The sequence below is a fragment of the Suricata suricatta genome, chromosome 3 (assembly GCF_006229205.1).
Source record: "Suricata suricatta isolate VVHF042 chromosome 3, meerkat_22Aug2017_6uvM2_HiC, whole genome shotgun sequence".
NCBI lineage: Eukaryota > Metazoa > Chordata > Mammalia > Carnivora > Herpestidae > Suricata > Suricata suricatta.
This window is the reverse complement of record NC_043702.1, coordinates 135,725,224-135,749,269: the sequence shown is the minus strand read 5'-3', so window position 1 is coordinate 135,749,269 and position 24,046 is coordinate 135,725,224. Positions and strand designations below refer to the sequence as shown.

The window sequence follows — 24,046 nt, the reverse complement described above, 5'->3', positions numbered from 1 at the left end:
CAAACTTAATAAATCCAAAATGGAGCTAGGAAAATGGGGTCATGATCCCCCCCTTAAGCCCACTCCTTTGGTAGTGCCTCCGTTTCTGTTAATTTCTGCTTGTTCAGGCCCCAGATCTTGAGTCATCCTTGACTCCCATATTTCTCTCCGACCTTATGTTTCATATTGTTCAAAATATATCTAAAATGTAACCACTTTCTCCACCTTGTCACTACTACCTAGGTCCAAGCTGCCATCAGTCTCTGGTGTGGATTCCTGTAGTAGCCTTCTCACTGGTCTTCCTGCTTCTGCCCTTCTAGTAAGCCGGTCATCACAGCTAGAGTAAGCCTGTTAAAATTTAGTTTAGATCATATCACTCCTTTGCCCCAAAACTTCCAGAAACCTCTTGATCTCATTTTTAAGTAAAACCTGAAGTTCTTTCCGTGACTTGTAAAGCCACACCATCTGGCCCTCAGTTATGTCTCTGACCCTAGTTCTTTCTACTCTTCTTTGTTCATTTCACTGACACTGTCTTCCTTGCTCTTTCTCAGGTATGTTCCTGCTTTGGGGCCTTTGACTCATGCTTCCACTTTGCTCTGAGTGCAGAGCTTTATATGTATTTTAAAGTTTACATTTCTTCAGATCTGTAATTGAGGTTGATTTTCAAGTTTATATGTATAGCTAGTCTGTTCCCCCAGATTGGAATTTTAAAAAATTGGTAGTAATTTATATGTGAAATGGCTTGACATATTTCACTAGCATAACCATAAAAGGGCTTTATTTGGGAATATTATTTTATACAACTTTATTCTGGAAGTTCATGAATATCTCACATATGTAGGAATTTTTAAATGAAATAGGAATCTGTGAAAGTACTTGCCTGTGAGATTCTATAAATGATACGACCCTGGCTCAGAAACCATCGCTTTTTTAGCTTCTTCCATTTTGTGAAATTGTGAAAATGAGGTAAATTTCTTGAGGATTTTCTGGAAAAATAAATAACCACAATACAACAATAAAACAAAGCAAAAATGAAAAGCAGAAAATAAAAACTTAGAACTCAGCACTGGGGGTAGTTCGTGGTCATCTTTAGATTTTTCCGTAGGAGTTTGCACTGGTAGCTTACGGGTCACAGAAATAGCCTCAGTGAAGGTTGTCTTTTTTTCTCCCTACCCGAATCATGGTTTATACTGATTTTTCATACTGGGAAGAAGATGAGTGGATGGTAGGAATCATTATAATATTTACTATAAGTGTTTTCTGCTTTTCAGATGATATCTCTGTGAAAGAGAAACCTGCTGAAAAAAGTAAAGAGAAAAAAGTGGTCAAGCCAGTACGAAAAGTCCAAAAGGTAACACAGTTATCAAGTCCAGAAGGCAAAACAGGTTAGTTTCTCACTATCACCTCCATCCCCATTACATAATATTGAAATGGCATTCTGTATAGAAATAAGTGTTTTTTTTTTTTAAGTTGATTTATTTTGAGACAGAGAGAAAGAGTGCGTGCATGGGGGAGGGGCAGAAAGAGAAGGAGAGAATCCCGAGCAGGCTCCACTGTCAGCAGGAGCCTGAGATGGGGCTCAAATGCACCAACTGTGAGATCATTACTTGAGCCAAAATCAAGAGTTGGATGCTTAACTGACTGAGCCACCCAGGTACCCTGGAAATGAATACTTATTCACCAGATATTTTCATTGTTTGGCACGTAGAAAAATTCAATACATCTTATGTATCATTATTTTGTATACATGTTTTATTGAGGTATAATTGACATAGAATAAGCTGTATATATTTAGAATGTTAGTTTGATGAGTTTTCACATATGTATATACCCATGAAACCTTATGTTCACTATAATAGTAAACATATCTCCCCACCCCAATTGTTTAATCATTATTATTTTTAATAGAAATTAACCAGATTATAGGTAATGATTTTTACATAGTAAACTTTTATATATAAAGGAAGTGCTTTTGACTGTCACTACCTTCACTTACTCTCAAAAGAGAATAAATATTGCATAAGAAAAGTATACCAGTCCATGCCAACATTGGTCAGGCCAGACTCTAAATAGATCAGGACTGGGAAAAAGAGAATTCCCTAGTTTTGTAGTGATTAACACTTCAGGCCAGTCCAGGTTGCCTGCCTGCATTTATAACCTGTGCTGTTCTGTCATGCCTAGCTTTGTTCTTTTGGTGAGTAAGTTAATTTTAGTGTCCCTTGGGTTCTCCAGATGTAAAATGGGAAACAGTAGTAATTCTCTCACAGGGTTTGGCACATGGTAAGCACCAGATGTTAGGTATGATTCCATTAATAATAATTATTTCTGGCTATACTGAAAATGGCTATTTAGCTGTCATATTTTTTTTAGTTAAAAATTTTTTTTCATGTCTTATTTATTTTGAGGGAGACAGAGATAGAGTATGAATGGGGGAGGGGGAGGAGCAGAGAGAGAGAGAGAGAGAGAGAGAGAGAGGGAGAGAGAGGGAGACACAGAATCTGAAGAATGCTCCAGGCTCTGGGCTGTCAGCACAGAGCACAACACAGGACTTGAAGTCATGTACCACAGGATCATGACCTGGGCCAGAGCTGGACGCTTAAACAACTGAACCACCCACGTGCTCCTGTTTAGCTGTCATGTTTATGTTAATGAATAATTTGGCCTTAGAAAGTAGAGGAAGTTGATAATTTGTCACTTTCAATTTGGAGACATTCAGAATCATTACTTCATACATTCATTTATTATGCAGATAGTTTTGAGCACTTGATACATGTGTTGCACTGTGTTTATAAGCTTGGGCAATACAGTGGTACTTTAAGTAGGATACACATGGCCCCTACCCTCTTGGAACTTAGAATCTTGTCATGAAAACAGTAGATACGTAGTTACAGTAGAATGTGCTGAATGTATGATAGGGAATTATGGGAACATGAAGCAGGAGTGAAGATGCACTGGTGTTTTTTTTATTATATGTATTTTAAGTTTATTTATTATTTTGAGAGAGAGTACAAATGGAGGAGAAGCAGAGAGAGAGAGGGAGAGAGAGAATCCTAAGCAGTGCAGAGCCCAACACAGGGCTCGATATCACAAACTATGAGATCATGACCTGACTTGAAATCAAGAGTTGGTCGCTCAACTGACTGAGCCACCCAGGTGCCCCAGAGGCACTGATTTGTTGTTGCTGTTGTTGTTGTTTAATTTTTTTAATGTTTTTATTGTTGAGAGAGAGAGAGAGAGACAGAGCATAAGCATGCAAGGGGCAGAGAGAGGGGGAGACACAGAAAATGAAGGAGGCCCCAGGCTCTGAGCTGTCAGCACAGAGCCCAGTGTGAGGCTTGAACTCACAAACCGTGAGATCATGACCTGAGGCGAAGTCAGACACTTAACTGTCTGAGCCTCGGGCTCCCCCAGAGGCACTGGTTTTTAACCAGACACTTGTTTTTCCTATCATAGACTAATCTATGGAATGTGAAATAACAGATTTTGTGGCACCCATTGTTACCTCTAGATATCAGAATGACCCTGACTGTATACAAATTAAAATTTTATAAGAACATGAATTATATGAACACAAAGCTAATTTTAACAGTAAAAAATAACAAAGTGTTATTTTTCATGTAGTATAATGTACTACTCTTGCCAGGGGCATAGTTTGGAATGAAGCACTGGGACCATTATAACTTGTCAACAGTGCTCTTGGACAGTGTTCATCCAGCTTTGTGGTGGGCTAATTCCCATGTATGCACTCGGCAGTGCCTGACCGAGAATCATTAAATGTGCTAATGCTGTATTAATAGTTTTCTATACTGAAAGTCCCCTTTTTCTACCAATGACTGCAGTGAGACTATTACAGAAAGCCAGAATTTAGAAATAACCACACAGTACATTCAGAAGCCAACATTTATAAATAACTACCCAGTATATTCATGGTTGCTTGCTTTCGATTCAGAAATCAAGAGAAGCTGAACTTGAAGAGAAGCCTGTTCTTTCATTTTGCTTAAGAACATAAAGTTTCTTATAAATAGATTAAACAGTAGACTTAAAGCCTTTTAAATATTTTAGATAGATCACTTAAGGTTAATAACAAGGTACAAAAACATTTATACGGTAAACAGATTCATAATTCATGTTTCTTTATACTAGATGTTTTCATTAAAACTGTAGTTTCATTTAAACTTTTAAATTGAAGCCTTTTTAAAAGAACTCTAAATAGGATGCCCTTTATTATAAATGCAATAAAACAGTATTACAGAAGGCTTGAAAAATAGAAGAATGCAGAAAACCAGTTTGTTTATTTCATTACAGTAGATTTAAAATCATAATAGTAGGTGATGTAATCATTGTATACATAACATTTATCTTTTTCTCTTAGCATCTTACCAACAGAACACTTCTCTTATTTCTTATGGAAATTATAATTTGAAATAGCCACAGCACTCGACCTGTGTTGGAGTATGATGGTTTAATTATTTTATAGTCTGAAAGTAGTGAATGAAAAGGTTTTCTCTTAGTCAGGGGCTCTGTTTATTGGGTCGTACTTTCGTGAGCTTTTATAAGGGCAGGTTATACTCTTGATGACATTTGCTTTTTGAGGGTCATTGTTTTATGCATAAAAACTTAATGTACAGTTCTGGTATGTATCTATAAACTGTTCTGTGACATTCTCTATCATGCCGTCCCCTTAACAGTGGTCACTGTTAACTGTTACATGTTTCTTCAGATTTTTCCCTGTGCTTAGCTTATTTGCTCACCCAGCGGACATACATTTTACTATGTGCCAGGTGCTGTTGCAAACCCAACACTTACTATACTTAAGATGTGTTTTTTTGTTCTCTCCCCAAACTGTTGGATTCAGTGCCCTACTTCTTGAGGATTCAAGAATCATTAATATTTGGTACTTCCAAAGCATTTTATACTTAGTTGAGCTGTATGGATAAATCAAGATTTAAACAGACCTCTAATTAATTTTGGTTACATTGGGTTAAAAATTAGATTGTAAACCCTTTGACTTTGGTATAAGATCACCATAAGATTAATTATAAAACCTGTATGGTTGAGTAGATATACTTGAAGTTTAAAATTGAACCAAATAGGCATATGTATGTATTTTTTTAGGTAGCAGTCGTTTGATAAGTACCTCCTCTTGGCGAGATGGACAAAAATTAGTAAAGAAGATTCTGGGGCCTGCACCCAGAATGGAGCAAAAAGAGCGAAGAACAGCGTCAAGTGACAGAAGTGGAAGAGACAGAACTACTAAATCTGGTGAGTAATTAAATTATTAAATTAAATTGTTTCAGTAATTAAAATTGTTGAGACAAGCAATTTTTAATTGTATAAGTACATAGAGAAGGTGAAAGTACTCTTGAGAATGCTTTCAGAATTTGGTTTATAATTGTGAATGTAGCTCAGAAAAGGAGAATTGTTCTAATGGGCTTGTCTGCGGATAATTCCGTAGATAGATGTTACGATAACTTTTAAGGACCCTATTTGTTATATTAATTACATTTAGCTGCCAGCTGCATAGAAAAACATCATTTAATTAGATTTTATTAGACTTTTAGGGACCTTAAGAGACTAAGTCCGATTGGTCTTATACCTATGTACACAAACATAAGGCAGACATTCACAATATTGGCTTAAACTCTTTGGTTTGACCCTCAAGTCCATTACTTTTCTCTTTCTGAAATATCTTAAATGCTTTTTGAAGTAACTAGTTACTTGTTTCATGAACACTAATTTTGGGAAATGAAATATATGTTAACTACAGTCCAGCTTTCCTTTTCAGGAGCAAAATCCGCTTTAATTAATTTGAGCTTCTGGAATGCATTCAGTAAGAAATGCAATCACAACTATAATTCGGGATATAGAAATCAATATATACTTTGAATTTACCCCTCATTACTTTCACTAGCTTATAAATGAACTCATAAGTATTCTTGGTTTAAAATCAAGCCATGTCAATAAATATTTAGATTTTAAAGTGATTGTTTTTCTACATTTTTTTCTGTAATTCATTGGAGATGTGGCAGCTAAACACTGTTGGTTTTTGGGGATAGAAAGAGATAGTAATATTAAATATGCACATGGGAGAGAAATAGTAATTCTCTATTAATATTAATACTTAAATATTTGCATCGACAATGAGATCTGTATTTCAGAAAAATTAAAAATGCATTGTTTAAATGCCAAGAAGTATAGTTTTTTTTTAAGTTTATTTATTTATTCCTGAGAGAGAATAAGCAGGGGAGAGGCAGAGAGAGGGAGAGAGAGAATCCCAAGCAGGCTCCACACTATCAGTACCGAGCCTGATGCGGGGTTTGAACTCACAAACCCTGAGATCATGACCTGAGCTGAAATGAAGACCTACGCTGAAATCAAGAGTTATATGCTTAACTGAGTGAGCCACCCAGGCACCCCAGAAGTCTAGTTTTTTTAAAAGATTGAAATTATTCTCTTCTAAAAAGCTATTTTTCTTTTCCTCTATAATATTCTATAAACAGCTTTATAGGATATTTGAATTTGAGTTTAAAATAAAGTAACATTCCCTAATTTTCTCCTTACTGCAGTAAATCTTAGGGATGAATTTAGGGGTTTAATACATTGCTAACAGTTGCTATTTTGTAGGGGGTCATATTGGAAGAGCAGAATCTGATCCTAGATTGGATGTTTTGCATAGACATCTTCCACGAAACTCAGAACGTTCGAGAAGTAGAACTCGGTCTGAGACTAATACAAAGAAATTAGCTCCATCTCTTCCAGATAATAAACAGGAGGAAAATACTGCCTTAAATAAGGACTTTTTACCTCTTGAAATTCGTGGAATTCTTGATGACCTACAGTTGGATTCTACAGTTCAAGCTGCAAGGCAAGAAACAGGAGAGTTACAGAATCAGAAGTCCTCAGCACCCGTGCAAGCTCCTAGAAGTCACAGCCCAGTAAAAAGAAAACCTGACAAAATAACAGCTAATGAAGATCCCCCTGTTATTTCCAAAAAGCGCCACTATGACACAGATGAAGTACGACAGTACATTGTTAGACAGCAGGAGGAAAGGAAGAGGAAGCAAAATGAAGAGAAGAAGGCTCAGAAGGAGGCTACTGAGCAGAAGAACAAACGATTACAGGAGCTCTATCGGAAACAGAAAGAAGCCTTTACTAAAGTAAAAAATGTGCCTCCTTCTGAGCCATCAGCAACTAGGCGATTGCAGGAAACTTACTCCAAATTGCTCCTAGAGAAGACCTTGCTTGAAGAGCCGCCTCATCAACATGTTACACAGGAAACACAGGTATTCATAGTGTCAGAAATACAAGGGGAAGTACTTCATGATTGGACAAGCCTGTTCACCATTTTGTTGTCATCATTTCTAATATTCAGACAGATGCTCAGACAGTATTTGTAGTAGCGATGGTCTTTTCATGAAATTTATTGTATGTGAAGAGTAATTTGATAAATAATGATTGGAAAGAAGTGCTCAGTTTAGCATTTCCTAGAGGGAGTGTTACAGATCTCTGTTCGTCTCATCGTTGTTATTAGTTCCATCCTTGCCTGGTTTGCCTTATGTTACTGAGCATAAAGTTAGATGATGTTTATAAAAGCCGAGTTTTGTGATCTGTGCTGAAACTAGAGAACATCCTATATTGTGTGATAATTTTATTACTCTTGCTCTTGTTTTAAGAATAACATTCAGTATGTGCCATGTACCTACCACAGACTTAAAGGTTTTACAGGCTAAAGTTTCAGTAAATCCTCACAACTCTGAGAAGGTAAGTACCACTAGTATTTCTAGGTGAAAAAACTAAGGTTTAGAAAGTAATATTTCCTTTAAATTACATAGTAGTAGGTGCCCTCCTTGGATTTCAGATGTAATTTTGCTGTTAATTGTAATGGCTGCTTTTTAAGACCAACTAAACTTGAATCGATTTTATTTTAAGAGAAAAAAGCTCTCACATTTCATAATTTTTGTAAAGTTGAAGTGACTTAGTGTTTGTCTTATGAACTCCCTGAATATATCTTTGTGATGGGAGTCAGTTAAATTGGGTGTCCTTTTCTCCTAGACCAGACCAGGGTATCAGCCTTCTGGAGAATCTGACAAGGAAAACAAAGTGCAGGAACGTCCCCTAAGTGCATCTTCCAGTAGTGACCTGTCTCTCTCCGAACCTCCACAGCCTCTTGCAAGGTAAGAAGGGAAGAATGAAAAAGATCAAGATTTTTTCCTTCCATGAACTTTAGTATAGTGGTCTATGCTTAGTGAGTTCTGTTGACCTTCTATGTGAGCAAGAAGTTTATTAAGAGATGGGTTAGTATCTTCTGGTGGATACTTCAATGTGGCGTACATCTATACTTGCTGCACACCCTGTTCTGTTGTTTCACTTTTATCTGCCCTTTACTATCCAATGTAAATGTCAATTTCTCCCAGGGATTTTGCAGTTGGAAGCATTCTTGTTTTCTCTGAACGAACGAAACATGCAATAAAACTTTGTTGGATGAATGAATCGCAGTGAAATTAATTTTAGTTATTTTAAAGTTATTTGTGGTGAATAATTTTCAAAAGGCACGTCTGTATCTGTGACTATGCAAAATTTCCTCATATGACTCATTCCATTTTATCCATCATTCCTTTCAAAAGATGTATTTGGATATGCATATGAACACATGAAGAAGGGCCAGGAACAAGGCCGGATTGCCGATCAAGGGCGATTTTACCTTGTTGGCTTAAGATTTTTTTTCTTGCTGTAATATATTGTTTCCAATGAAGTAAAAATAAGCCCTATGCATGGAGTTTGAGGGGAATTTGAGATTATATGGTTTTAAACACTTTAACCATTTTGAGAAGAAAAACATTTTAAAACTTTTTTGAGAAGCACAAATAAAAATCAAATCACATCCCAATTTTGGGTTAATATACATGATTCTTTCACCCCATTGCCCCCCCGAAGAACAAAAATACTGATAAGAATGGCTAACATTTATTGAGTACTTGTTAGTTTCCAGGCACTGATTTAAGTACTTTACATATATTAGCTTGTTTATTCTTGTAATTTCTTGAGTTAGGCATTCTTGTCATTCCCATTTTACAGAGAAGGTAATTGAGGCCTAGAATTTAATGAATTTTATGAGAGATCAAAACATTAGTGGTGGAGAGGCATTTGAACTTAAGCAGTCCGATTCCAGAAACTTGTGTTTTTAACCACTCTACACACTGCCTCCCGATAAGTTTCATACGAATTATTTAAAGTTATAAATACCTTTCAAATTTCAAGCATAAATAAAAGTTTTTTTTTTTAATTTGAATACCTTCACTACGTTTACTCTCCAGTTCATTTCAGTCCCATTATTATTGTCAGACATACTCAATGTCTGGCTTCATGTCTTCTGTTTTACCTTTCCTGAGTTTCCTTCTAACTCTAAACAAGTTAGCCAGTATTAAAAACAAATCAAATGTAAACAGATCGTTTATTGTTAGCATGCACATGTTCCTTTCCTCCTTTTTTTTTTCTTTAAGTTTATTTATTTTGAGAGAGAGTGAGTGTGCATCAGCAGGGGAGGGGCAGAGATGAGAAGAGAGGCTGCATTGTCAGTGCAGAGCCTGATGTGGGGCTGGATTCCACGAACTGTGAGATTGTGACCAGAGCCGTAATCAAGAGTTGGATGCCTAACCCACTGAGCCACCCAGGCACCCCTTTCCTTTTCTTAATATCACATTTCTTCAACTTGTAATATATAATCTCTGGCCTCCACCATCCTTCATCCCATTTCTTAGGTTCATCATTTCTGTTAGTAGTCTGTCTCACCATATCTCAGTTACTCTATGCTTGGAAGCATGACATTACTTTTCCATGCCCTTCATACCCCATATTCTTCATTAGCTATGTGGAAAACGCCAAATTACATATCTGACCTTGAACACTTTGGAGTTCTAGCTCAAAGGTCACTTCCCTTGGCCAACAGAGTTTATATGTCTTTATATTAGTACTTGCGACATTGTATTTTAGCTACTTATTAGTCTCTCATCCCTGCTAGATCTTGAGAAACTAAAGAGTAAGATTTAGTCTTACCTGGATTAAGTCTTTCCATTTTTGTCTCCCCTGTTTCTCTACTATCAACATAGTGCCCAACATATAATTGGCATTGAAATACTTGAATTTATTTATTTATTTATTTTTAATGTTTTATTTTATTATTGAGACAGAGAGAGAAACAGAGCATGAGCAGGAGAGGGTCAGAGAGAGAGGAAGACACAGACTCTGAAGCAGGCTCCAGGCTCTGAGCTAGCTGTCAGCACAGACCCTGATGCGGGGCTCAAACCCACAAGCCATGAGATCATGACCTGAGCTGAAGTCGGCTGCTTAAACGACTGAGCCACCCAGGCTCCCCTGAAATACTTGAATTTAAAGAGCTTGGATTTTTACTCAGCAATATCTTTTATATTTATAACTTCCTTTTCTTGGTTCATTTGTTTTTAAAGTGTATTCATTTATATTGAGAGAGAGAGAGAGAGAGAGAGAGAGAGAGAGAGTCCCAAGCAGGCTTCTCTCTATCAGTACAGAGCCCTCCGTGGGATTCAAACTCATGAACTATGAGATCATAACCTAAGCTGAAATCAAGAGTCAGATGCTTGACTGACAGAGCCACCCAGGTACCCCTATAACTTCCTCTGTATTCCCTACTACTACAGCTTAGTTTGAGGCCTAATAACCTCACACTTTATATTTTGTGGCATAGAATCTATGCACAAGTCTTCTTTTATCCTATTTTTATAGCAGTCCTTCAACACAAAAGATTGCTATTATGCAGCCTCTAGCCAAACCTTGCATGACATGCTTTCCATGTTCTTCAGTTCTCTTTTCACTCTGGTTATCCTCCTCCAGATGACTCCTTTGTATTTACTTGGTAAGGCTTCACGTTTCTCCATACTAGTTTGGCCACAGTTGCAGCCTGTCCAGATAACTTTGAATCATAATTTAATAATTTGTTTGGTTAGCCATGCCTCCTAGCTTTCTGTCATCTGTGAATTTTGTAAGCATATCTTTATGTCATCATATAAAAATAATGGACAAGACTAAATACAAACTTCAAGTTACTTTTTATAAGCATCTTCTTAATAGTTCACATTGACCTTTAATTTTTGTTATAATACTGCTTAATATACAGAGTGTCCAGTGTCTGGAAATGTAGGTGGATTATATAATGTCATCTAGGACATCTTTGTTCGGTTTCTGTATTTTATGGACAACCTGCTCTGTACTGTATATTCATAATTGGTATTCATAGTTTTGCATTTGTACTCATTGTACGATGTTCATTAATTTTTTTTTGTTTTAGAATGAAATTGTAGGGGTGCCTGGCTGGCTCAGTTGGTGGAGTGTATGACTCTTGATTTTGGGGTCATGAGTTCTAGCCCCATGTCAGATGCAGAGATTGATTAAAAATAAAATCTTAAAATAATAAGATTGTAATAATCTCCTTATTTTTTCAGTATGTACAATGTTAAACATAAACATTTAAATAATTGTTGATTAGAATAATGACTATTATGCCTATGTTAGTATATAGCAACCTTAAATATTTCTCTTTTATATAACATGATATTTAAAGGAAAGGGTAGAGCCAATGTTGTAGAGAATTTTGTTCACAGAGTTTTAACGGTTAGAAAGTCTTCTCTTTAATTAATGGTTTAAAAAATATGTCTTAGTTGAAGAAAGCAGTTTGCATGATGACATTTCATTTTTATGAAAGTAACAATGCCAGAACACAACACACACATAGAAAAATGTTTGGAAAATATCTAATTCTAAGTGAAATATTAACAGTGCCTGTTTCTCATTGTGTAGCTATGAGTGATCACTGTCTTTTTTATCCTCTTTATCCTTTTTTTTGGTGGTGAGTATGCGTTATTCTTATGAGAAAAAAAAGAAGTTAAAAAAACTGGTGGCCTAGTCATGAGTTATGTCTTTTATTGTCTTAACTAACATACTGTGACTTTCATTTCCAGAAAGGACTTGGCGGAACCTACTTGGATGCAGCCTGACAGATTGAGCCCACGAGTCCACAGTTCTCAACCACAGCCTCTTGCTGGATCAGCTGGAAATTTACTCTCCCATCTCTTGAATCTAGAGCATGTAGGAATTTTGAATAAGGATCTTGAATCTATTTTACCACCCAGGAAGAATCATCATATGGCCTCAGGGCCATTAACTTTTACACCTCAACCATATCTGACCTCACCAGCTGCTCATCCAGATGCCTTGTTAAAACCTAGTGCCAGCCAATATAAAAGTAAACTGGATCGTATTGAAGCCTTGAAAGCAACAGCTGCTTCTTTGTCCAGCAGGATTGAAAGTGAAGCCAAGAAATTAGCTGGGGCTAGCATTAATTATGGGTCAGTGTGGAGCACTGACTATGATGTACAGCAAACACCTCAAGAGGATGGATCTTGGACAAAGGCTGTCAGTCCACCTATGAAGGAAGATACTGAAGATGTTTTCTCTGCCCGAATTCAAAAGATGATGGGAACCTGTGTATCTCATGCAACTTTTGATGACGATCTTCCTGGTGTAGGCAACCTTAGTGAATTTAAAAAGCTTCCTGAGATGATAAGGCCTCACAGTGCCATATCAAGGCTCAGAATGCCATCCCCCGGTCCCAAACCAGAAGGGCTCCTGGCACAGTTGTGTAAGAGGCAGACTGACTCTTCTGGCTCTGATATGCAAGCTTGTTCTCAAGACAAAGCCAAATTGTCTCTTGGTTCCAGCATAGATTCAGTCAGTGAAGGGCCTCTTCTTAGTGAGGGGAGTCTCTCTGAAGAAGAGGGAGACCATGACGGACAGCCTCCACTGAAGGTAGCAGAAATCTTAAAGGAAAAGGAATTTTGTGCTGGTGAAAGAAATGGTTATGAACGCATCAAAGAGTTTCAAAAGGAAGCTGAAAAATTCTTGCCACTTTTTGGGCACATTGGTGGTACACAAAGCAAAGGACCATGGGAAGAATTGGCAAAGGGAAGTCCACATAGTGTCATTAATATTTTTACAAAATCCTATCAGTTGTATGGAAAAGGTGAGAAAAATAAGTAAGCCTTGTGCTATTTGCATGTTATCTTAAGATAAGTCATTTAATAATTCAGTATAAGATAATACTTAAGTACAAATTTTTGTTACTCATGAGGATAATGGAGACTTATTGTCTAAATTAGTCTAAATTAATCTAAATTATCTGCAAGCTTCCACTAGAGTATTGCAATTTAATCTTTAAAATTTCATTTTTTTAGTTGTTACTGGCATGAACCATAGTTGATTGGTAGTTGTAGAGATTTTGGTCTACTTCAGAGAAATTCATTGGTGGTATATAGGAAAGGTATGAATCAAGTATACCCAGGTTTTCTGTGACCATAGTTTCGTAGTTAGATAGAAAATAACTGTTTCTTAATACAGTGATTGTTGAGTCATTGGGAATATAGTGGTCAAGAACTGAGCGGCAACTGTAGTGACATTTCTAATATGGAAACTACTGCTGATTGTCAAAACTAATTTTAAAAATATGCAGACTCTGAACAGTAATGTAGCTGTATATTGGGGTCGTGAAACAACTAATTTCTAAAGTTTCTTCTCCCTGATAGACTCAATTCCTTCCAGTCCCTTTCTCTGCTCTTCTGCTGTAGGTGGATGCTACCCATTTTATGCTTATATAACCTTAGAATTTCCAGGTCAGAGAATGGACATGAGCCTAAGTCAGCTATTGATATCTGTGGGGTTTTTTAAATTTTCATTCTGCACAGTGAGCCATTTTTTTGATAATTGATTTCTTCTGTTCATTTTATGCTTAACTGGGTATCACAGTGCATTTTCCTAGAATTTGTATTTAGCTACTTTGTTATGATCTTCTGCAGGCCTCTTATATGCTGTTGATCTCTTCTGTTTAATGCTTGTTTCTATAGGAGGTATTTTTAAAGTTTTTTTGATGAAAACAAAATGCTTTTTATTTTGTTTTTTAAGTTTATTTATTTATTTTTGAGAGAGAAAAGGAGAGAGAGAGAGACCGCATGAGTGGGGGAGGGACAGAGAGGGAGACACAGAATCTGAAGCAGGCTCCAGGCTCTCAGCTGTCTGCACAGAGCCTGACGCAGGCCTCAAACTCATGAACTCAGATAATCTGAACTGAAGTCGATGCTCAACTGACTGAGCCACCCAGGCCCACCCAAAATGCTTTTTAAACAATATCCTCATTTTTTGTAAGAAAATTGTTTTTTCTTAAGCTCTTTTAAACTTTCATTATGGTTTTATAGTTAAACTGAAATATTTAGAGTTGAAATGATATCTTATTTAAGGTTTGCTTCAAAATAGTCTGGGGAGATGAGTGAGAAATGAAGGGATTAGGAAGTTTCATTGAAACTCGATTGGTCATGTATTGGTAATTGTTGAAGCTGGGTGACGGAGTCCTTGGTTTCATTATGCTATTTTCTCTACTTGTATGTTTGAAAATTTCACTATTAAAATGTTTAAAATGTGTTGTTAGACAGAAAGATAAATTGAAAAAAAGCACTATTCAACGCAAACTAAAATGTTCCCTAAATCCATGTTGTTAATCCTCATCTTGTGGAATGCTTTGCCTGTAGTTGATTTACTTTTGTTTTAAAGTCCATTTCAACTACTACTTTTGACAGGGCTTGAAGACAGGTTGGAAAGAGGAGCCTCGGCCTCACGGCCTTTCAATGCTGTCACGACTCCCCTGAGCAGTGTTTCATATGAAGATGATTTTGTCTCCTCTCCAGGGAGTGGGACTTTGACCGAAAGAAAATCAGCTCTTGAACCTAAGTAAGAATATGTCGACAATATGGACTAAAATCCAGAGAGTGAGAAAAATTTACAAATGAGAACTCTGGTGTGACTCTTAAAAGACACACACAAGGCTGCATAGCATAGTGCTTATTAAGAGCAGGGGCTCTGGACCCAGACTGTCTAGGTTTAAATCCTGGCTCTCCTGATACTAGTTGTTGGTCTTCAGGCATACTACTTAACCTTAACTCCCTGCTTCAGTTTCCTTCTCTGTAAAATAGGAAAAACAAATGGTTCCTGCTTCGTAGCATGTTATGAATATTCAGTGAGACACCGTGTACTTAGAACAGGGCCTGGCACATAGTAAGCAGGGATAAGTTGTTTAAGTCAGTCTGTGAACGTCTAGTAGAGGAGGACATTGGGAAACTACCATGGTATCCTCATGTAAGAGGTATCAGAAATGGTTTTCTGTGATAGGATTGAGGGTGGCCAGGTTGATCCTTGACTCCATGATCCCAAGTAAATCAGTATTTTTTTTCCTCATTGGGAGAACATCTAAACTTCTGAAAGCCTTTGAAAAATAACAGTATTATAATATTATTATTTATTAGACACAATGTGCAAGGCACTGAGAGGACTGAGGAGACTTTCTTAAAAAAAGAACGTTATGTTACATTATTTGTACATAGCCCTATAGTAAGTGAATCAGACTTTGCCCTAGAGAGAATGTCCTTCCTAAATTTTGTTACCATATAAAATAGTGTGCAATAATTCACATTCACTATAATTTTCTTCACAAATTACATATTGTAATCCACATAAAATTATTGAATGATCCTTTGAAAATTAGTTATATCCGGTTAGACTAATGAAAATAAGTATTATTAAAATGAAAGTGAGCAAAGTGTAGTTTTAAGTTTTGAACTCTAAAGATAAAGATTAAAATTTTTTTAAAGTTTATTTACTTAGAGAAAGAACGCACACATGTGAGTGGGGAAGGGCAAAGAGAGGGAGAGAGAGTCCCAAGCAGGCTTCACACTGTCAGCAGGGAGCCCAGTGCGGGGCTTGATCTCACAAACTGCGAGATCATGGCCTAAGCCAAAATGAAGAGTCAGACTCTAGACCGACTAAGCCACTTAGGCACCCCTATATTCTTTTAAGTGTCTGAATTATCCATTTTTATTGGTTTCACTTCAGGAGTTAACTCCCTTAGATTTTTCCCAATAAGTTAAGCCATAGGGAACAATCTAGGCTTATGGTAGTAAGAAACCAAAGAAGGAAAGTGAGAGGCATCTTCGATTATAGTTATATTCTCCTTGTGATTAAATAGATTTTAAAATATCTGTAGCTTTAGTGGTGCCTTTAGGCTTTTTATTCATTCTTTAACCACTGTTGCTTGTTCTCTGGCAGTACCGGAGCTGGCAGTTTGGGCCTTCAGGAGGACCACTGCAGCAGGAAGTCTGCCTATGACCTGTCCTCTGTGGACATGACCTCCCAACGCTCGTCAGGGGCCCAGTCCGCTGCGTCATCTCGCTCGTCTGCATCTTCTAAAGGGAAGAAAGGAAAAAAGGAATGTAAGTGGAATTCTACGGTGACTTTTTCTCTCACCAGTCATTTTGTGGTAGTGATCTAGAGTTAGAAATAATTTAATTCCATAAGAAGTTAGGTGCATTTCTTTATGATAAAAATATGGTTAGTTCTCAGATTTTTTATCATTACAACAGTGCCTTTTGATATATAACATTATAAATCCTTTGTATAACACAAAAGAAATATATTTGCAATGAAAAAATTAGGGATTATAGATGAATAGTTGTAAAAGAAGTATGAGCCCCCGTTGATCCCTCTGGTCAGAGATAACTACTATTAACATTTTTGGTGCCTGTTTTTCCAAATACCCAGAAAACCATGCATACACACACACCTTTACTTTAAAAACAGAAATGAAATAATTTAGTTTTACAGCTGCCTTAAAAAAACTTTATAGTGTATCTGTACATCTTGAGAATAATGAAATAGAATAACCCCTTGTCTGTAAGATACAATTTCCTTGTCTGTAAAAGAAAGATGATTTCAGTAGACCCTTCATATGGTAATTTTGGAAGTTTACATGAAATTAATAGATATAATGTGTACATCCCAGTACTTTGCACAGGAGCTGGTCTTGCACTCGAAGTATTTTTGGGTAATTGAGAACACCTATCAGTTTCTTCAGTTCTACTCTTGGCTATAGTTTGCTTTGTAAGCCTAGAGGTGAGAAGATACAATAATTAGGCAAAGCCTTTTAAACTCATGGGAGGCCCCTAAGGGATGATTTTGCTTCCAGTTTTTTTTTTTAATTGTACATTGAGTTCAAAACAAAACAACAGCGGTGGAGGAGAAATCAGTGAAAAATAGAAAACTGCTTAAAAATTCCTCTACTTGAAGATAACCAGTGTTAATGTTTGTTAATTTTCCTTTTATTTTAATAATGTGGTAAAATGTACATAACATAAACTTTTCCATTTTAACCATTTTCAGGGTATAGTTCAGTGCCATTAAGCACATTCACATTGTTGTGCTGCCGTCACCTCTGTCCGACTCTGGAACTTTTTCACCTTCCTGTACTGAAACTCTGTACCTGTGAAACAATAACTCCTCTTTCCTCCCATTCTTCAGTCCCCGCAAACCACTGTTCTACCTTTCATTAAGGAGTTTAACTGTTCTAGGGACTTCACAAAGTGGCATCAAACTGTATTTGTCCTTAGTGTTTGCTTAGTAGTCTGATGTTTTCATGTTTCATTTATTTGGCAGTATGCGTGAGATGTCCTTCCTTTGTAAGGCTGAGTAACATTCCACTCTATGTATAGACCACATTTTGTTTATCCATTCATCATTTGATGACATTCTAGTTGTTTCCTCCTTTTGGCTCTTGTGAATAATGCTGCCATAAACATTGGTGTTCAAATATCTGTTTAAGTCCTTGCTTTTCGTTCCTTTACGTATAGCCAGGTGTGGACCAAATGGTATATCCATGTTTAACTTTTTTGAGGAACTCTCCCATCCTGTTTTCCGTAGTGGCAGTGGCATTTTACATTTCCACCTACAATGCATATGGGTCCCACCCAGCCTCTTGTCAACACCAACACTTGTTTGGTTTTTTTTTTTAAGTAATAGTCACTCTGATGAGTGTGAAATGTTATGCTTTTTAGGAAGAATCCTTCCAGACAATTTGTAGGCATACGTAAATAGGAAATGTTACATGTATGGAAACATGTTTGTTTTACATGCCGTTTTGTTCTGTTAGTGGGTTACAGATAGCTTTCCGTGTGAGTAAATATGGATCACCCTTTGTAATGACTATCTATTGTTCTATTATTTTAATATATTGTAATTTATTTAGCAAATTTCCTGTTCCTGGACATTTAGGTTAGTCTTTATTTCTTTTTTCCATTATGAACACTGCTGCATTGAATATCCTTCTAAATATATCATTTATATATTTAAGGTAAAATCCTAGAAGTGAGATAATGGGGCAAGGAGTATGTCACGTTTAGAATTTGGATATATTTTGCAGCACCTGGGTGGCTCAGTTCGTTAAGCGTCCAACTCTTGATCTCTGCTCAGGTCATGATCTCATAGTTGTGAGTTTGAGCCCCATGTTGAACTTTTGCTCCAACATTGCAAAGCCTGCTTGGGATTCTGTTTCTCCCTCTCTCTGCCCTTCCCCTGCTTGTGCTCTCTCAAAATAAATAAATAAACTTAAAAGGAATTTGGATACATTTTGCCAAATAGCCCTTCAGAAAGTTAATGCCACTTTATACTCCTAATATGAGAATGTTAGGAGAAATTATTTCTTAATCATTAACCTAACATAACTCTCTTGTAGATTGTTCTGAAAGTTTTTGGTGGGAACATTTGACATCATTTTACCAACACTTGCCAGTGTCTGTCTTTTCTTGTGAAATACTGATGCAGTTGGATAGGCTTTTTCATAATGTTCTGATATAAAAGCGCTCCATGGTTCCATAAAATTGGGAAATGCTTTTAGAGTGAAAAAAACTTCTTTCTTACAGGATTTACCAACACATTCAATATGCTAACATGGTTATTTATTTTAGGGTGAGCATGAGGCAGCTGTATCAAGTATTTTCCAAACTTATTTGATTACAGAATCATTTCTTCCGTCAGCATGTTAGGTCATTTGAATTCAGCTGAACACATTTTGTGATATGCTGAATTTGCTTAGTTCTTTAGTTTGCAATTGTTTTGCTTTGTTTTTTGTTTTTGTTTTTATTTTTTGAGAGAGAACATGCATGCCCATACTTGTGCGGGAGAGGGAAAAAGAAAATTTCAAGTAGGCCTTCTGCCCAGCGTGGGCCTGACACCACAGAGCCTGATGCAGCGGAGCCCAGTATGGTGCTTGATCTCACGACCGTGAGATCAAGACCTGAGCCAAAATTGAGAGTTAGACGATTGACTGAGCCATTCGGGCTTTATTAGTGTCTCACCTAAGGTTATTAACTCGTTGTTGGTAAATCTGGATAATGACTTCTGACTCCCAAATCCAGCTTACCTTCTACTATAATATACTGTACAACATAAAATATTACAAGATATTGAATATGAGTATAAACAATGTGATTCAATACAGGTTTTTAAAAATTACTGTCTAAAATATAATTAGATGAAGTACAGGTAGTGTTTTTGTGGCTTTCAGTTTCCCTGGTCCCCTCTTACAATGCCTTAAAAAAACCAAACCCTATATAACATTCTTTATACTGCGTCATGTAAAACTTAGTTTTTTCTGTATCCATATCCGAGTTTTAAAATCAGGGTGATTTTTGTTGTATATGCTCCATCTAGTGGTGAAAAAGAGCGTCTGCCTGGTCATACAAAAATATCTCAATGTGGTTGAAAGCACTTGGCAGTAGATTAAAGTGATAATCGTAAGAAAACATTTTATCTTTAACTTTAAAATGTATAAATATACTCTCATTTGGCAATCTTTTAAAATAGGGACAAATATTTCCTATGTGTATGGGTTGGAGTTTAGATCTTTCTTGTATAGACTGTTGTCTATAATTTCTAATTGTTTGAAATCAAGAGTAATTTTTAAATTGTGTACTTATTTTCAAATACCAATATTAAATGAATAAAGAAATTCATTTTTATTTTGGAAAAATTAGAGATACCCAGTATTAGCAGCTTGCTTTTAGCCTAGCGATCATAAATAGACTTTAGAGTTCGTTCTGATTGATAATTCCTTAGATTATTTGTGTGGTTTTAGCCCCCCACCTCGTGATAATGCAGTCAGCATATCTAATTCATGGTACACATCTTTACATAGCATCCTAGGATGAATTACCATGAATGAGGCAAAATTTCAGAGTCAAAGGGGAACAAAAATTATTTTTATGCATGTTTTAAGTTGTCTTCCACAAAGGATGTATCAGTTTGCGTTTCCGTGAAAACAGTGTATGAGTATCCTTTTGTGTCTGTGCCAAATAACACTCAGGGCTTAAAAAATATTTCCTAATCTAATAATGAAGAAATGGCATCTTATTTGAGGTGGTTTGCATTTCTTTGATTGCTTGTTAGGGGTATTTTTCATATGCTATGATTGTTTTCATTTTTCCTTATTTATTTATTTTTAATGTTTATTTTTGAGAGAGACTGAGAGAGAGACAGCACGAGCAGGGGAGGGGTAGAGAGAGATGGAGACACAGACTCTGAAGCAGGCTCCAGGCTCTGAGCTGTCAGCACAGGGCTTGATGTAGAGCTTGAACTCATGAGCTCTAAGATCATGACCTGAGCTGAAGTTGGTCACTTAACCAACTGAGCCACCCAGGCACCTGATTTCCCTGCTTTTTTTAATGTAACAAATATTTTTCCATGTTGCTATTGATACACACATCACATGCACTAGACTTAAAGTCATGAGGCCTGTGTTTCTGTCCAGTTTTTGTTCTTTGACCATGTATCCTCCAGCAAGTTATTTAGCCTCATAGATTTCTAGTACCTCATCAGTAAACTGAGCAGATGGTGTTCAGTTCATAAGATGTAAGAGTGATAAAGTAACATATGTGGAATGCATTTTAAATTACAAAGTGTATTTTAAATGTTCAAGTTACTGTTATCTGTGTAATTTAGACAGCTCTTCAGTTATTGGAGGTTTAGGTTGAAATTTCAAAATTTTTAAAATTATACATTGAATATCATGCATAATTTTTGTTTATTTCAATAATCTACTTAAGGTACTCCTAGACATAAGATTATTCTGAGTCAGAGAATATGACCGGTTTTATGAATCTGGCTAATCCCAGGTAAAGTAATATATAGTTTATATAGTTTATAGTTCTTGTCACAAAGTTATTCAGAATGATTATGTAGTTCAGTGGGCATTTGATACCATTTTTCTCCCACTCCTGGGTTTTATCCTTAAAAAACTTCTTTTTGGTTACTTTTGCATAGGGACAGTGTAGTACTTCATTCTTACTTAATATGCTTGTCTTTTTTTACCATTTGATTTAAGAACACTATTTATTTTAACAGCAGGTAGGGGATATTAATGGAAGAAACTTCAGTTTCCTTAAATAGAAGCAGAAGGATAGACTATTTTATATGTGAAAAATAACTTTTAAAAATAGGCCAATTTTTAACTGTCCTGATCTGTATATTTTATTACTTTATTGAAATCTAGGTATTAGTTATTTCTCAGGAGCTTCTAACATTGGGAATCAGCTTTATAAGAGATTTGCTTTACAGGGCTGGATTCACTCACTGGGAACGTTCAGAACTCACTTCTTGATGAGGAGAAAGTGCACTCTGGCTCAGAACGTGGCTCTCATCAAGGAAAGAAATCTGGGACCAGTAGCAAACTTTCTGTGAAAGATTATGAGCAGACTCTTGACACTGATAGCGTGTTAGAGGATCTTTCTGGGCATTCTTTGAGGTAAAGTAATATATAGTTTATACTGTAATTCACACTTAATTAAAGTTACAATATCCTTGATGTTCAGAGAATCCATTCAGTAAATTGCTGTATTTTCTGAATAGACTTTGTGCTTTGGTTCATAGTTTGGGTCTTTTTATTTTAGAGTGTGGTCATCTCTCACCTAAACTGTTCCAGCCTCTCTCAGGAGTGCTCTTCCTCTAGCACAATCCACCTTTCTGTTACAAATGCCATTGCCACACTTGTCATGTTGACTCATCCTTGGACCAGGCAACTGCTCTCGTTAGGGCACTCTGCGAGCTCAGGAGCTCATGGGTACTCTGCAGATGAGCGCCCATGAACTTCACTTTACCTGAAGTGTTTCACTGCCCATGAACTTCACTTTACTTGAAGTGTTTCACTATGCTGTCACAAACTATCTCATTTCCTTGGTCCACATTTCTTCTCATCTGTGTTTTTCTACTGTTTCAATGTAATTGCTTAGCATCCTTTTGTTTCATTGTTATTTCTTCCTCAAACTTTTCTCTCCTGCTCAATTTACTTGATAAGTGTCTCACTCTGCTATTGATTACAGAGCTTACATACTCTTTTTTCTTCTTTTTAATATCCTGTAGTGTACATTTAACCTGTTGTTTACAAATGACCTTCAGTTATTGCTTCATGTACAGTTTCTATTCCTTAGCCCACATGGCTTTTTTTTTCTTTTTTTATTTTTTTTTTGAGAGAGAGAAAGAGTGGATACATGGATGTATGAGAGCGTGGGAGGGGCAGAGAAAGAATGTGGACTCTTAAGACTCCATACTCAGTGTGGAGCAGACACTAGGCTTGATCTCACAACTCTGAGATCATGACCTGAGCCGAAATCAGGAATCCACACTCAACAAACTGAGCCACCCAGGTGCCCCTGGTGACATGGCTTTTTATCCATTACACTGATTTTGACTTTCTGGAAATTTAAACTAACTGTATGCTTTTTCTAATACAGTGTCACATACTGAGAATCATTTTTTTTTTATATTAAGAAAAGGTTTATTATTTCCTTTGAGAAATGCTCATTTCCTTTTTTTAAAAAATAGTTTATTGTTAAATTGTTTCCATACAACACCCAGTGCCCTTCCCCACAAGTGCCCTCCTCCATCACCACCACCTCTTTCCCCCTCTCCCCCTCCTCCTTCAACCCTCAGTTCATTTTCAGCATTCAATAGTCTCTCAGGTTTTGCGTCCCTCTCTCTCCCCAACTCTTTCCCCCTTCCCCTCCCATTAGGTTTCTCCTGTTCTCCTATTAGACCTATGAGTGCAAACATATGGTATCTGTCCTCCGAGAATCATTTTTAATGCTTTCATGCTACATATTTTATATCATTAATACCATTATTGCTGTTTTAAAATTGAATTTTAATTTCTTTTTCATTGACTTTGGAATTCAGAAAACTACCTTTCTTTAGAGATATTCTTATGATTTATTTGGTAAAATCTAAAGTTAAACATTTCTTTTTAAAAAAAATTTTTTTTAATGTTTTTATTTATTTTTGAGAGACAGAGAGAGACAGCACGAGCAGGGAGGGTCAGAGAGAGAGGGACACACAGAATCTGAAGCAGTCTCCAGCCTCTGAGCTAGCTGTCAGCACAGAGCCCGACGCAGGGCTCGAACCCAGGAACTGTGAGATCATGACCTGAGCTGAAGTCGGACACTTAACCGACTGAGCCACCCAGGTGCCCCAAAGTTAAACATTTCTGAAACAGAATCCACAGCCAAATAAGTTTGATAAATGGCCCATATTATAGAACATAACCCTCCCTCCCCGCCCCCCATGGAGATTCACTGTGGATAAAATGATTTGAGGCTTTGACGAAGAGTTCAGATTTTTTAAAATGTTTCATTAATTTTGAGAGAGAGAACACGAGTAGGGGAGGTGCAGAGAGACGGAGCTGGGGAGACAGAGGATCTGAAGTAGGCTCTGTGCTGACAGCAGAGAGCCTGAGGCAGGACTCTAACTCAGTAATGGCAAGATCATGATCTGAGCCAAAGTCACATGCTCAACCAACTGAGCTACCCAGGCACCCCAGAAGTGTCCAGATTTTAAAAAAATTATTTAACCCATTTTTTTTCTTAGCTTACTTAGTTGTAGTCACTCTCTGCCCTCAAGGTCTTTAGCTTTCTGTTCTTTTTATTTTGGAGGAAACTTGTTAATATCATTGGAAACCTCGTTTTAGAAATACTAGTCTAGGTAAATCTCTGCAGAGCAAATAAAAAAATTCAGCTTATAAAACTGAATAAAAGGCAGAGTACTTAGTTTGGATATTGTGTTGTAATTCTTTCTTGGAAATCTATTAGAAGTAATAAAATTCTTTTTTTGTGTTCTGTAA

The 24,046-nt window shown here is 36.6% G+C and overlaps 1 protein-coding gene and 1 long non-coding RNA gene across 6 annotated transcripts in view; one reads left to right on the top strand and one right to left on the bottom strand.

Moving 5' to 3' along the window:
• CEP350 (centrosomal protein 350) overlaps positions 1-24,046 on the top strand; it is a 145,928-nt gene that overhangs the window by 40,768 nt on the left and 81,114 nt on the right. For all 3 annotated transcript variants that reach the window (XM_029935266.1, XM_029935267.1, XM_029935265.1), the window contains 8 exons: positions 1,251-1,364; positions 5,095-5,241; positions 6,604-7,262; positions 8,032-8,153; positions 11,970-13,030; positions 14,634-14,784; positions 16,156-16,319; positions 21,493-21,679. In XM_029935266.1, coding sequence (XP_029791126.1) covers positions 1,251-1,364; positions 5,095-5,241; positions 6,604-7,262; positions 8,032-8,153; positions 11,970-13,030; positions 14,634-14,784; positions 16,156-16,319; positions 21,493-21,679 — 2,605 coding nt within the window. The remainder of the gene's footprint in view (positions 1-1,250; positions 1,365-5,094; positions 5,242-6,603; positions 7,263-8,031; positions 8,154-11,969; positions 13,031-14,633; positions 14,785-16,155; positions 16,320-21,492; positions 21,680-24,046) is intronic.
• The window catches only part of LOC115288186, a 68,822-nt gene continuing 60,866 nt past the window's right edge, over positions 16,091-24,046 (bottom strand). For all 3 annotated transcript variants that reach the window (XR_003906852.1, XR_003906853.1, XR_003906854.1), the window contains one exon: positions 16,091-16,292. This is a non-coding gene — a long non-coding RNA (uncharacterized LOC115288186). The remainder of the gene's footprint in view (positions 16,293-24,046) is intronic.